The sequence below is a fragment of the Polypterus senegalus genome, chromosome 11, assembly GCF_016835505.1.
Source record: "Polypterus senegalus isolate Bchr_013 chromosome 11, ASM1683550v1, whole genome shotgun sequence".
Classification (NCBI taxonomy): Eukaryota; Metazoa; Chordata; class Cladistia; order Polypteriformes; family Polypteridae; genus Polypterus; species Polypterus senegalus.
In genome coordinates, this window is record NC_053164.1 from 110,035,057 (window position 1) to 110,051,562 (window position 16,506).

The window sequence follows — 16,506 nt, forward strand, 5'->3', positions numbered from 1 at the left end:
GGGCATGACTGGTAGGGTTTGGCGGAAGTCTCCAGCCAGCAACACTGTTAGGCCTCTCATAAGTTTGTTGGTGTTTTGGATGTCTTGGGGGGTCCCTGTCTAAAGCCTCAACACCTCCTCTGTGTGCCATAGTGCATTCATCCCAGACAATAAGCTGACAATGTCGCAGCACTTCAGCCATGTTGCTCTGATATGTTACACATGGGGAATTCAGTATGGATGAGGTTCAGAGGCAGCTTGAAAGCTGAATGAGCAGTTCTGCCACCCTCAGGAAGAGTTGCAGCAATGCCAGAAGAAGCCACAGCTATGGCAATGTTACGTTTTGCTCGGATTTTTCCAAGGAGAATGTTTATTAGAAATGTCTTACCAGTTCCTCCTGGAGCATCAAGGAAAAACAGTGTGCCAGTGGCCGAGACAACGCTGCTCATGACTTGGCCATAAACTGACTTTTGTTCACTATTTAGCAACAGCTCGTTATTTGTGACTATATTGGCCATTTGCGAGGTGTTGTAAGATGTCTCTATCAAGTACTCGGGATTTTACGCAAATTGTGCCAGTTCTCTGAAAGGTGAAGGCAAACCGTAATGATGAAGAGATTGACCTCCAATAGCAATTATGTAGTTTTCAAGCAACTGTAGACACTTTTTATAGATCAAATGTAACCACTGGTGGACTTCTGTTTGTATATAATCTCTTTCAGTCTGTCTCCTAACATCTTCTGCTATGCTGTGTTTATGTTTTCCCATTGGTTTAAGGGGTTTTCCATTTGGCAGAACACCAGCATGACAGCAAACAGTTCACGGATCTTTTGAGGTGAGCGAGAGAGAGCAGCTTCCTGTAGAGTCTCGTCCCAGTTGATATCGTCATTGTAAAAACTGAGTGTCCTGCAGGCCGACTTATAGGTTGGATGTAGGACACCATCAACTGTTCTAAAAGATTTGAAAGACGTGGGACCTGTGATTTTGTTGAGGAGCAGTCAAAGATGGTAGCATTCAGAGTTATTCGGGTGCACAGTGTAGACCCGTCCCAGTACATAATCTTTTTTCACTCCTGAATGTCCTGGTACAGGGTTGCCCAGTTTCCTTCGACGAAACATGTTGTTTGCCCACACATAATATGATGGAATTTCATTATAATGAAATTGTTTCGCAAAATCATCGTTTGTGCAAAGGTCAAAGAATGCTAAAAGGGTCTTCTGTGGTGGATTGTGTACTTTATCGACAACATTGCCTTCTGTGAAATAAATTCTTTGTTCGTTCTCAAGATGCACAGCAAGATAAAAGACCGGAGGGAAACGTTCGTGAATGGGAAAACAGAAAATGCGCCAGGCTGCTTCAGAGCTACTAATGTAACGACCAGCTTCGTATCGAGATACTTCGTCATTTTGATTTTGTATTGTAAATACTGCCTGGTCACTTCCCTTGTTAACATACTTGCTGATGTATTTGATTGATTTTACTGAATTGCAAAATTCGACATTGATGTGAGCATTGAAGAAGCGGGACAGCACAGGACTATAAGGGACCACCCATCTGTTGTCGATATCTACTCCTTTGATTTTAATTCTATGACCTCCATCAGCAGGTGCGCGCTGGCGGTACTGAGGGTAACCATCTTCTCCGGTCTGAGTTTCTGAGATGAACAGATGCGGGTACTTTTTACTGCATATTCTGTTGATCATGCAGGGTGAGTTGATATTATGAGGTCCACATGGGTCGTGAATCATGGTGGATTTTACTATTTTGTGGAGGGCAGGGTCAGTCTGTGGATCAGGAATTTCCGGACAGATGACTTGATCGATGACAACTGGTTTAATCCTATCGTTTAGCCAGAATAGAATGTGTACATGGGGAATACCTCACTTTTGCCACTCTATGGTGTAGATGTAGCAATTTGTACAGCCGAAAATGTTACTCTTTGTGAGCAAGTCCATCATTTTGCGAATATTGAGATGAAATACACGACTGATAAGGTTGTGGCGATCGTGAGGTTTTTGACGTGGAAGGAAAACTTCAGTGATGTCTGTCCATTTAGGATTGCAAGTAAATGTGATGAATAAGTCAGGCGCCATAATGACGTACGTATGTCATTGCGTCTTGTGTACGCTTGTGCATATAGCGAGGTCTTCCAGAGAAGGATGATGGTAATATCACAGCTTGACCAAGTTCTATTAAATTAGTGTCGTTTTTGTCAATAGCATCTTTTAAGTGAACGTAATTTTCAGCTTGTAGTTTTTTCTGATTTAGTCTGATATAATCATAGTCTTTCGGATTCAATTTTTGCATACATATTAACTAAAAACTGATTTAATAAAGTTCGGAAGAAAAGGATAGTATTATCATGATGTTGTCTGATCATAAGCCGGTATGAATAGAAGTTTGTTGCAGAGACGGTTTTCTTCAAAGGTAACTTGCTGGCAGCATGAACTTGAGGTATAGACACAGAATAGCCGTCTTCACCATAGCAGAACATGAGGGGATATTGAAGTGCATCATAGGATCTGTTGCAGTTTATTGTCTCTGGTTTTCAAGACAATATCCCTATTGCTGAAGGTCTGCCCAACGATGACAACACCAACCTGACGAACTGTGCGTTTATTAAATCTGCCTTTGCGTGCATGTAATGGTTTTTTGTCGGCATGAATGACAACATTGAAGTCTTTGTCTTCATCTGAAATACTGTCCATTGCGGAGTGGAAGTCCTGGATGTAAGTGTTACAATCATGCAGCATTTTTTGTAATTGCTTGACCAGGGGTACGTCAACTCCAGAAACATTAGCGCAGCGCATTTGTGCTTCCTTTTCATCGCTCCCGACAAAATAAATTTGCAAAAATTTGCGTTCCTCACTCAGCATAGGTAAAAGACTGCCAATCAAGTGATACACTTGTCCCTGAACTTTAAATGAAGGCATAAAATGTCCCTCAACGATTTGGTTAGCACCAAATGACGTCATTTGAAATGCGCTGTTGTACTTTCAAATGTTGTTCAAGAAATGCTCACTTTGAGGATGTTAGCCATTAAACAGGCCCTTAAGAAGGTCAGGAAGCTTACGTAAGGAGTGAGAGAGATTTTACCACAGCACAAACCAGGAGACTCGCATTTCCACATATGAGCTTGATAATAGTCACAGTGAACATCCAAGGATCCAATGTGTACTGTTTTGTCAGATTCATAATGTATGTTTGGGTTGTACGCAAATCCACAATTGCCTTTTTTGATCCAAACCTGTTGTTTTCGTATGAGCCACTTTTCATTAATGGGATCGTACCTAGAAACAGAAGTTCTATTAACTTGTGGATTTGCCTCCGAGTATTTAGCGACAGCGTCTCTATGAACTTGAGGATTCGCTTGCGAGTATTTAGCGACAGCGTCCCTATTAACTTGTGGATTTGCTTCCGAGTATTTAGCGACAGCATCTCTATGAACTTGTGGATTTGCTTGTGAATATTTAGCGACAGTACCACAATGTCTGACACGCCTCCTTTTTACTGTTTTCTCACAGCTTGGATTGCTGCTGTCATAATCGGTTCGAGTTGGACTTGTGTTGAAGTGACATTCTGCATTTGTCAAGCAATGTAAGCATACAACTGGCTTCATCGATAACTTCGCATCCAGCTTTTGAGAGTTGAAACATTCATAAACATCAAAGTGTCCACTACTCAAATAGTCACCTGTGAATCTAAGATGTTTTAAGAGGCATTGATGGTTCTCCAAAGGTGTAAAATATTTGGCCATTTCAGTACACTTGAAAGCGACAACCGAACAATTCAGCGGCAGCCATCAACTCACATGCAGAACCATAGGTGAAGGGCTTAAGCATTTCAATCTTATATTGCTCCTGTGTAATATAATTAACTCCTGTACCACCATCAGTCCACACTTTGAACCTGTCCCAGTCATTCAATACATAAGACACAATGTCCCTCCGGATATCAAAAGTGAGCCTGATATGTCCGTGCAATATGTAACACAGAGAATGGAAAAGGCAGGCGCCATCTCCTGGCATGTAAACCACTCGGTAGGTGATAGTTCTTTGATCGATGGTGATTACCTCGATAGACATGTTAATGGGGTTACGGTTGGAACAATAAAGGAAATGGGTACCTGAACAGTAAACTAAGTCTAAAATACCTACACAACAACTATAACAATCATAATAAACGAACAATAAAACAGCGGAGAACCCGTGGATTAAATAAAAAGGCTGCTTCCTTGGCGACCCAAGGAAAGGAATGAAGACACCGCAGCGGCTTATAAGGACAGGTAGTCAGCCAAAGAAGGGAATCAAGAAAGAACTATAATCGTAATAAACGAACAAAAAAACAGCGGAGAAACTGCGGATTAAATAAAAGAAATGGGTACCTGAACAGTAAACTAAGTCTAAAATACCTACACAATAACTATAACAATCGTAATAAATGAACAATAAAACAGCGGAGGACGGCCTTATATGGCGTTCATTTATAAAACAGCGGAGAAGCCGTGGAAAGGCTGCTCCCTTGGTAAAGCAAGGAAAAAGGACGGCCTTATATGGCGTTCGTTTCTGAAACAACGGAGAAGCCATGGAAAGGCTGCTTCCTTGGCAAAGCAAGGAAAGGAATGAAGACACCGCAACGAAGGACGGCCTTATATGGGCAGGCAGTCAATTACGTGGGAGGCATGCTGATTTCCGCAGTAGCTGCACTTATGAATATGCTAAGCACAGTCATTCACTCGTGAATATTTACCTTATATGGGCAGGCACTCAATTACGTGGTAGGCGTGATGACGCAACTCCGCCTCACACGGCGACCAAGCTGCAGGCTATGACCATATATATAGGTTCCAGTTATGACCGTTACACATAGAATTTCGAAATGAAAACTGCCTAACTTTTGTAAGCAAGCTGTAAGGAATGAGCCTGCCATATTTCAGCCTTCCACCTACACAGGAAGTTGGAGAATTAGTGATGAGTGAGTGATTGAGTCAGTCAGTCATTCAGTGAGGGCGTTGCCTTTTATTAGTATAGATAATAACTAGGGGGGTCTGCACTGTGCTCGCTTTGCTTGCCAACCCCCGTGTGGAAGCAAATGTGCTAGCCACTTCGCAGCTCTGCCGCTTGCGTATAGGGAAGCAGATGTTAAACAGATTGTTATTGATACATATGCATAATAGACCTAACTATTTTACATTACAGAGAGTAATTAACCATAATAGAAAATAATAAAACGTAATATATTGAAAGAAAATGTTTCATGTTGAGTTAGAGGTATTTGTTCTGTTTGGCTTTGAAATTAATATGCAAATACTTTTTAAACTTAAATTGAAAACAATATTTGAAATTAACTTTTCGTCAATATCGCTTTGAATTTTGATTCTGTGACAATGCAACGTATAACTGCCCGTGACTGAATATCATTTCTTTCTCTAATAAATAAACTGACTTTTTCAAATGTTTGTCCCTGTGATTTGTTAATTGTCATAGCAAAAGCTATTCTAACTGGAAACTGTAATACGGATGGCATATCAAGATCTCGTTTGGTGTCTAATGTTTTCTGTGAAAGATGTACTACATTACCTTTCTTTTCGCCTGTTAAAATTTTACATGTCAGAATTGTTCGACCAATTTTGAATAAAACTAATCTTGTCCTATTGCAAAGTCCATGCATACATAAATTACACAATAACATTAAGATGCATCTTTCTTTCAACAGTAATTCGGCCGGTGGAAGACTGGACAATGTTAACAGTTGTAGATATTCTACAGGATATTGTAAGTTAATGTTTTCATCTTCTGCACGATCACCACCAACTGTTTCAGCATAGTCTATTGAAACGCATTTAACCAATTTTCCGTGTAACCGATTGACAATTTTCGCATTAATTCGTTTGACTTCATTGTTTCTCGGTGCTTGGATTGCCTGTGTACTTATTTCTTCTGTTGATAACCCTTCGGGATGACATTTTTCATTAAGATTTGGACATAATAAAGTCTTCTTTTATTGGAAACTTAAAGTGATGAAAACGTAAAAATCTATTGGAGCTGAGAACGCAGGAACAGTTTCTGTTAAAAGCATTCACACAAATGAGAGGTGAGAGGACCGTGGGTGTGGACCGTTAACCGTAACTGGTTGAGAAGAGGGCAAACTTGAAAAAAATCTCTTGGCAATAGTCTCGTTTTACGGGACTTGAAAAAATCTTTTGGAAATAGTCTTGTCTTAAGTTTTTTTTTTTTTTATAATAGAGAGATGTAGTTTTTAATCACATATTATTGTGCTTTCTGAAGTAATTTGTTTATTTGCAGTCATGCATGACTATAGTACTGACTTTCAATCAGTACTACAGATACTGTATAAAAAAATACAATAAAATCTGGTACCAATATGTTTTCAGAATTTTGATATCAACCTGGTATCAAAGTATCAGTTCAGCATCATTTTTTTTAATTTAAATAAATGACGTGATTCATCCCAGCGGATTAGGCATGTTCATGCTATTAAATAACATTTTACACTCTGTTATCTATCCACATTCATAACTACCTATTAACAACAGTTCTGTTCCACTGCATTATTTAATTTCTGTTTTAATCAGTACTAGACCTCTAAAATTACTTTCTACTTGCTCTGTGAACCCACAGCTTTTTATTCCTATTACATCCATTTTTTCAATTCCAGTTTTAGCTGGTAACAGAAAAAAACAGCCTGTTCACACAGCTAACATATCCAGTTTGTTGCATGTTCCACAACAACCTGTTTTAGCATTTACTCCTGCAGGACATTCTATAAAGTTAGCCGTCTTCAATGTTAGATCGCTTGCAAATATATCATTTTTAGTAAATGACCTTATCACAGTTTATCAGCCTAATTTCATGTTTTTAATTAAAGCATGGTTATATGAAAAGTGCAGTACAGCCATTCTTGTGGAAACTGTGACACCCAATTTTAATTTTTTAAATGTTTCTCAATCTAACATGAGAAGTGGTGGTATAGCAGTTTTATTACATGACACTTTTCAATGTAAACAGGTGTCATTTGGTGATTTTCATTCCTTTGAGCATATGTGTGCAGTAATGAAGGGCTCTCCCCGGATAACTATTTATAGGCCTGCTTATTTTTCTGATGACTTTATTGATGATTTCTCAGAACTCTTGTCATTTATTTCTACAGATTTTGACCACTTTGTTATCACAGGTGATGTTAATATCCATATTGAAGATCCAAATGACAGTTTTGCTAAAGAACTATTTTCAATGTTTAACACTTTTGATCTGGTACAGCATGTGAATAGTCCTACTTATGTATGAGGGCACATGTTGGATTTGGTCATTAGTAAGGGTCTTTGTATGCCTACTGTTAATATTAAGGGTTGGTCTTGTCAGACCACTTCTGTATTTCCTTTGAGATTGTCCTGATATTCAAAACAGATGATCTTGTGTTAAAAATAGAGAGACATAATGGAAAACACTGCTGCACTATTCACTAGTGCCATACCTAAGACTGATAATATAAATGCTGGGTCAGTAGATGTCATGCTTAATCACTTTAGCTTAAATATTGTAGGGTTATTGATACAGTAGCCCCTGTTAAGATTAAAATCATCTCTAGCAAGCAGAAAGCACCTTTACATAATGTTTTACTAGTCTTTAATCAAAAAAGAAAAATGTAGTAAGGCTGAATGTAACTTGAGAAAACGTAAACTGCTGATCTATTACAACATCTATAAAGAAAGCTTATGTAGTTATAACTATAAAGTGATTAAGGCTAGCCAGTTATATTTCTTCAGGATTATTAATGGAAATGGCAATAATATGCTTGCACTATTTGCCATTATTTCCTACTTTGTCCAAGTTTGAAGAAATTGACACCAATCCTCTTCTGGAGATTGTGCATTGCTAACATTCCTCTACCTGCACTTTCAATATTTGCCTACAGGCTTTTTAAGAATTGTTTTTGGTAGTATAGCAGCAGACTTACTGAAAATAGTAAGCATCAGTTAAAACAGGAATATTTCCTAAAGCATTGAAGACTGTTATTATTAAGCTCCTTTTAAAAAGAGCAGCCTGGATGTTACAGTACTTAATAACTATAGACCCATTCCTTTTATAGGTAAGATTATTGAAAAAGCTATATTCTTACAATTCAACAAATTTTAAACACCTAATGACTGCCTTGATGATTTACAGTCTGCCTACGGCCAACATAATAGCACTGAGACAGCACTTATTAAAGTTTTAAATGATACTCGTTTATACACAGACTCTGGAAAAATAACACATCTGGTACTGCTAGACCTCAGTGCTGCCTTTCGTACTATTGACCACAGAATACTTTTAGAAAGGCTTGAAAACTGGGTAGATTATCTGGAGTAGCTCTCATCTGGTTTAGGTCATATTTAAAAGGCAGGGGTTACTTTATAAGCAGACAGAAACAACATGTGGAATACCACAAGGATCAATTTTAGCCCTCTTTTGTTTAATTTTTACATGTTCCCATTTGGTAGATTGTTACAAGAAAGCAAGCTTAATTACCACAGCTACATGGGCGATACTCAGATTTATTTGCCTCTTTCTCCAAATTATTTCAATTCTGTAGATTCAGTATGTGATTGCCAACAGCTAATTAACATCTAGATGCAGCAGAATGTATTTCAATTAAATATAAAACTGAAAATATACTCTTTGGCAATAAACAGGAAAGAATTAAAATAGTTTATTTAGAGTCCAAAGCAAAATCTTGGGGTACTTCTGGATGCAGATCTTAGTTTCAGTAAGCATACTAAAGCATTAGCTAAATCTGAATTCTATCATCTAAAAAACATTTCTAAAATCAGAGGTTTGATGTCAAAAACAGACTTGGAGAAACGTATCCATGCCCTTATTTTCAGCACAGTAGATTACTACAATGCCCTTTTCTCAGGTCTACCCAAAAAGAGTCTTAAAAATTGCAATTTGTTCAGAATACTGCTGCCAGTATGCTTACCAAAATTAAGACAAAATAACCCATTACTCTAGCATTATGATCACTACATTGGCTTCCAGTTAGCTATAGGATTGATTTTAAGATACTGGTTTAGTATACAAGTCACTAAACAGCTTAGGACATCACACGATGCTAACTGTTTGTAGACTCAATAGACCTCTTAGATCTTTTAGCCATTATGCAACACAAAAATGGGACAATCTGTCAAAACATGTTAAAGATTCCCCAACAGAAGCATTCAAATCAAAATTAAAAACATGCATTATTTTCCTGTGCATTTGATTGATTATGTATTGTGATCTGACTGATTACTTTACTGAATTGTAACTCTGCTGTGTCATTATTTTTCTAATTTTATGTATTGTTTTACCTTTGTCATTTTACATTCTAAATTATCACTTATTTGTATCTTTTTTATTGTATTTTATTATGTAAAGCACTTTGAATTGCCTAATGATATGAAATATGCTATATCAATAAACTAACTTTGCTTTACTTGCTTCTTGAGGCAAAGTACCTTTTGACTTCAGGCAAAAAATCATATAAGGATGGGAATATGGCTGCTGAAAGCTTTTACAGAAATTCAGTGATTCTCAGCAATTTATTCTCAGGATATAAACATTGCTTTTGTGGTTTCTGTCTTTCAGTTCTGCAAGCCTAGAACTTAATACCACCACCTGGTGTTACACCATCACGCTTAATATGAGAGTTCACTTGTTGGGATTCACACAAGTCAAACAGCTGGCCAATCTCAAACTCCTTCAAGTTACCAAAGAGAGCACCTAGATGCTCAGGTATGGTTTGCATGCATTATCTCTATTACAGGGCCGAAAACATCAGAGTCAGGCATTCCTGATGTAGACATCATCCTTAGATGTCAGAAGGTAAGCAGGAGAATTTGCAAGATGAGGAAAAGTGAGCATACCCACAGATATACAGTACCTCCACATGCATCTGTCAGTCACAAAAAGTCCAGGGACTCTTGTTAAAATCAATGACATCACTAACTCAAAATACTTTAAATAAAAGCTTGGATACAACTAACAGACAAATATAATCTATCATAAGTGAGCTTTTAAATTGACAAAAAACTTTGACCAAAATGAAAAAAAAGGTTTACTTTATTAAGATCAAAATCAATGTTTGGCAGAGCCATCTCAGTTAACTGAAAACTTGTGGCCTGAATTGAACAAGGCAGGCCATAACCAAAGACCTACAGGATCAGTACAACTTTAGCACATACTTTTATCCTATTTACTGTTATCTGTGCTAGAGTAAAGGTTGCATCAATTCCTAGAAACAGAATACTCAGTAAGTATTAGATTAAAATAATCATATAGAAATAAATGTACTAGAATAAAAATTTTTCCCAGATTATCAGAGTTTATTGGTGTAATTCTATTTTATACAGTTTTTTGTTGATATTTTCTAAGAATATCAATGTTTCAGTAGCACATAGTATATTCAAAGGATAAAAGGATAATATTTCAATAAAGGAAAAAAATATATTTTACAAGGCTGAAGTCTTTCAAATAAAACTTAAAATAATGGTTATCTTTTACAATAATAACAACAGGTATACTTTAAAGCAATAACAGTATTTCATTAGTACAATGCAATTTCTCAGAGGTCAGGTTTACCTTTAATTTGAGAATTCTCATATTATCAAATTGTATATTGCAACTTAATGCATAAAAAGGGGACAGTGCTATTATTATGACATTTCAAATTCAGAAAAGTTTAGAAACTTCAACTTACTTCTAAATATATTGATGGGGGGTTGTGTTCGCCTCCAAATTTTTCTAATAGTGCTTCTAAATGCTCTTGTGTCAACTTAATCATTTGCTTAATATTCCATACCTGCAAATGGAAAATATACAATTTCACCAAATATATTCTGGACCTAGAATCCCATAACATGTCTCAGAAAATTAAGATAAACTGAACTGGATTTGGAAGTTTTAGTGGTAGTAAAAATAAGTACTTTCACATTAGGTAACAAGGTTTAAAGTTAATAGTATTACATTTAAAACAGATGAAAAAAGTGAAGTTTTAACAATAACATCCAAATACTCAATGCACTCTGCCAGTCTTATATAACACATTCTCATTTTGATCATAAAGAGAGTATGCACTCTCATATGTCAAAGTTAGTTAAATGGTCAAAAACAGATATTTTTCTTATATTGGAATTACAACTGTATAGGCTTGCCTTATGCTGCATGGGATAGGTTCCAGCAGCCCTAAGCAACCATGTTCAGAACTAAGAAGGTTAGAAATGACTGAGGTTGTAAAATGTTTAAATGCTGTAGTGCATATTCCCAAACCCCACCCCAGTTCAACAATGGGAATTAATGACTATATAACCAATTAAACTTCACACCTCACTGTATACATATATACACACATATATATATATATATACACACACACACACACACACACACACACACATACATACATATATATATATATATATATATACACACATTATATATGTATATATCTATACTAATAAAAGGCAAAGCCCTCACTCACTCACTCACTCACTCACTAATTCTCCAACTTCCCGTGTGGGTGGAAGGCTGAAATTTGGCAGGTTCATTCCTTACAGCTTCCTTACAAAAGTTGGGCAGGTTTTATATCGAAATTCTACGCGTAATGGTCATAACTGGAAGCAGTTTTCTCCATTTACTGTAATGGAGATGAGCTTCAACGCCGTGGGAGGAGTTTCGTGTGACATCATCACGCCTCCCGTAATCCGCAGTACATAGAAAACCAGGAAGACCTCAAAAGCGCTGAAGAAAACATGCATTATATAATTGAGAAGGCAGCGAAACAATAAGAAGCGGCGAGTGACATATACAACCATATTCATGAGTTCTGCTACGGAAACAAAGCGATGTAAACCTACACTTTAAATTAAGTTCATAGACAGGCTGCGCTGGCGTTTGTAATTTAGTGCCTGCCCATATAAGGCCGTCCGTCAGCGGCAATCAATAGCAAACTCCACTAAATATTCACGGGTTAAGGACTGTGCTTATGCAGAGGAAGATGAGATGGTCAGGGTGGTGTTTGACACAAACTCAAGCGAAACTGCGAGAGAAAGTTTTAAGTGCCAGGACTAAGGTAACATTAAATACAGCCATGGACATAGCGAGATGGCACCAGCACAGCTGGGAACCTTGATGCATGTACACGGCGGCTCCGTGAACTGGCGCAGTGCAGAGATAAAGGCAACAGTTCCAAAAGCTGAACAAAAACGAATTACACAATTGAAAAGGCAGCAAAAATATGAGGCGTCTGATAAGCATATTCATAAATCCAGCTACTGCGGAAACAAAGCACCGCGGTGGAAAAAGTCAATGTCCGCTAAAGGAAGACAGTGTAAAAAACCGTGCATGCAGTGTGTCAGGTCTCAGATAAAGAAGAAGGCGAGCTGTTTATTGATGCAGTAAGAAGCGAATCGATGAAAGAAACCTGTCATCTTTACAGCGATTGACAAACACGGAATGTAACTTGAACACAACACATCCTACAAATACGAGCCTGATTGAAAGAAATAATGATAATCAAATCCTTGATGACAGCAACACTCAGTAACACTCACAAAACAAATACTGTATATTGACAGTCATGTTACGTTATTTTAAAATGTTCCCTTTTCTTTTCTAGCTTTTTAACACACTACTTCTCGCTGCGATCTGGCGGGTATATATATATGTATATATATATTCCGATCTACATACTCGAATAATGGATACTTTATTAGCCATCAATGATTGTTTTGGTAAAGCCATACTCAGTGTATTCATTAGATGAGCGGTAAAAAGTAACAGCGAGGGGAGGATGCAGGCTGTAGTCTTGCGTCAACTCTATCTGAATTCGCGATCACATTTGAAAAAATATATCTTTTCAAGTTCTATTTAGTCCATATGTGTCAAACTCAAGGGCCACGGGCCACATCCGGCACGGCGTGTAATTATATCCGGCCCGAGATCATTTTATATACTGTATTATTGTTATTAATGGCCAGGTATATGAAGCGCTGGTAACACAATAAACTACAGATCCCATAATGCAGCGCTTCAGCTGCCTTGCGAACACTTATTGCGAAGCTAGCTCACGCGATGCTGGAGAGAAAAGTTCATTCTGAAAATAGAGCCTTTAAAAGCGATGGGAGGCTGAGTATATGTTTACTGAACCCGTGTGTCTCATTTGTGGAGCTAATGTGGCTGTAATTACAGAATTTAATCTAAGGCGGCACTATGAGACAAAACATCAGGGTAACCTGAATGCAATGCAGAAGATACAGAAAGCAGAATAATTAAATAAGAATCTGACACTTCAGCGGACGTTTTTACCGTGCACAATCACAAAGTGATTTCAAGTGAAGCTGCTTTTATGAGAGACACAAATGCACCAGTGCAACTTTCCCCTCTTTCCCTGTTGCCAAGTAATGTTAAACCAAGTCGTCACTACGGTGTTCCCAAATCGCACTTTGCTGATAAACTGGCGCACTGAGTTTGCGGCGCTTTGGTGACTTTGAAGAACAAAAAGTCCGTCTACATGCGGCTCGAACCTTGTGCATGTTTGGTAGCACATATCTGTGTGAGAAGCTCTTCTCAGTGATAAAGACTAACAAAACAGCACACAGGAGTCACCTCACTGATGAGCACCTGCAATACATCCAGAGAATCTCCACAACACAGAACCTCACACAAACAGAACCGAACCTGTGGCCAAAAAAGATGCCAGGCGTCCAGCTCTAAAATGACATATGAGCAAAGACAACTGAATGATTTGATTTGTTATTGCTGAAAGGAACACATTTTATTTATATTTCCAGGTTTTGTTATGCAGCATGTTCATATTTGAATTTGTATAATTTTGACAGGATATATTTTTATGGAGAGCAAAATCTTTTGGGATATTTAAAATCTAAGTTTATTTTTATATTAAATTACATAAGAGTAAAGAAATTTGAATGTTTGTTCTTTTAATGTTTACTTTATTTCTAACTTGTATAATTTAGACAGGATATATTTTTATGGAGAGCAAAATATTATAAGTTGTTTAAGGTTTGAGTTGATTTATTCAGGAATAATATTCCTGTCTGTTTTTACCATTCCTACCAAAGATATTTCTGTCGACTAAATAAAAATTCCTTCTATTTAAAATTTAAATAGAACTTGAACAAATCTGATAGTTCATAATATCCACAGACTTGCGCGTAAGGCGGGAGTTATCCATTTTAACAAGCAGCGTATTGCACTGATCTGAAATAGCTGTGTGTGTATATATGTAGATATGTATGTATATGTATATATATGTTTATATATGTGTGTGTGTATGTATATATATATATGTATTTGTGTGTATTTATGTGTGTGTATGTATGTATGTGTGTATATGTAGATATATATATGTATGTATATATGTGTATATGTATAAATATGTATATATATATGTTTATGTGTGTGTGTAAATATATATATATGACAACAACACTCATCACTCACAACAGTGACAAAACAATTACATTGACAATCATGTTACGTTATTTTCAAAATGTTTCCTTTTCTTTTCATTGCTTCTTTAACACACTACTTCTCCTGCGAAGCGGGTATTTTACTAGTATTATATATATATATATATATATATATATATATATATATATATTATATATATACATATATATATATATATATGTATATTATATTATATACATATATATATATATATATACTAGCAAAAATACCTGCTCGCAGCGAGAAGTAGTGAATTGTTTTGTCACTGTTGTGAGTGATGAGTGTTGCTGTCATTATATATATATTTACACACACACATAAACATATATATCTATACATATCTATACATATACACATATATACACACACACACATATATATACACACAAATACATATATATATATATATATACACATACACACACACATATATAAACATATATATACATATACATACATATCTACATATATACACACACAGCTATTTCAGATCAGTGCAATACGCTGCTTGTTAAAATGGATAACTCCGCCTTACGCAAGTCTGCGTGGATATTATGAACTATCAGATTTGTTCAAGTTCTATTTAAATTTTAAATAGAAGGAACTTTTATTTAGTCGACAGAAATATCTTTGGTAGGAATGGTAAAAACAGACAGGAATATTATTCCTGAATAAATCAACTCAAACCTTAAACAACTTATAATATTTTGCTCTCCATAAAAATATATCCTGTCTAAATTATACAAGTTAGAAATAAAGTAAACATTAAAAGAACAAACATTCAAATTTCTTTACTCTTATGTAATTTTATATAAAAATAAACTTAGATTTTAAATATCCCAAAAGATTTTGCTCTCCATAAAAATATATCCTGTCAAAATTATACAAATTCAAATATGAACATGCTGCATAACAAAACCTGGAAATATAAATAAAATGTGTTCCTTTCAGCAATAACAAATCAAATCATTCAGTTGTCTTTGCTCATATGTCATTTTAGAGCTGGACGCCTGGCATCTTTTTGGCCACAGGTTCGCTTCTGTTTGCTGTGAGGTTCTGTGTTGTGGAGATTCTCAGGATGGATTGCAGGTGCTCATCAGTGAGGTGACTCCTGTGTGCTGTTTTGTTAGTCTTTATCACTGAGAAGAGCTTCTCACACAGATATGTGCTACCAAACATGCACAAGGTTCGAGCCGCATGTAGACGGACTTTTTGTTCTTCAAAGTCACCAAAGCGCCGCAAACTCAGTGCGCCAGTTTATCAGCAAAGTGCGATTTGGGAACACCGTAGTGACGACTTGGTTTAACATTACTTGGCAACAGGGAAAGAGGGGAAAGTTGCACTGGTGCATTTGTGTCTCTCATAAAAGCAGCTTCACTTGAAATCACTTTGTGATTGTGCACGGGTAAAAACGTCCGCTGAAGTGTCAGATTCTTATTTAATTATTCTGCTTTCTGTATCTTCTGCATTGCATTCAGGTTACCCTGATGTTTTGTCTCATAGTGCCGCCTTAGATTAAATTCTGTAATTACAGCCACATTAGCTCCACAAATGAGACACACGGGTTCAGTAAACATATACTCAGCCTCCCATCGCTTTTAAAGGCTCTATTTTCAGAATGAACTTTTCTCCAGCATCGCGTGAGCTAGCTTCGCAATAAGTGTTCGCAAGGCAGCTGAAGCGCTGCATTATGGGATCTGTAGTTTATTGTGTTACCAGCGCTTCATATACCTGGGCCATTAATAACAATAATACAGTATATAAAATGATCTCGGGCCGGATATAATTACACGCCGTGCCGGATGTGGCCCGTGGCCCTTGAGTTTGACACATATGGACTAAATAGAACTTGAAAAGATATATTTTTTCAAATGTGATCGCGCAATTCAAATAGAGTTGACGCAAGCACTACAGCCTGCATCCTCCCTCGCTGTTACTTTTTACCGCTCATCTAATGAATACACTGAGTATGGCTTTACCAAAACAATCATTGATGGCTAATAAAGTATCCATTA

The 16,506-nt window shown here is 36.8% G+C and overlaps 1 protein-coding gene across 2 annotated transcripts in view; it reads right to left on the minus strand.

Moving 5' to 3' along the window:
• The window catches only part of braf (B-Raf proto-oncogene, serine/threonine kinase), a 350,871-nt gene that overhangs the window by 243,884 nt on the left and 90,481 nt on the right, over positions 1 to 16,506 (minus strand). For both annotated transcript variants that reach the window (XM_039769464.1, XM_039769465.1), the window contains exon 2: positions 10,719 to 10,820. In XM_039769464.1, coding sequence (XP_039625398.1) covers positions 10,719 to 10,820 — 102 coding nt within the window. The remainder of the gene's footprint in view (positions 1 to 10,718; positions 10,821 to 16,506) is intronic.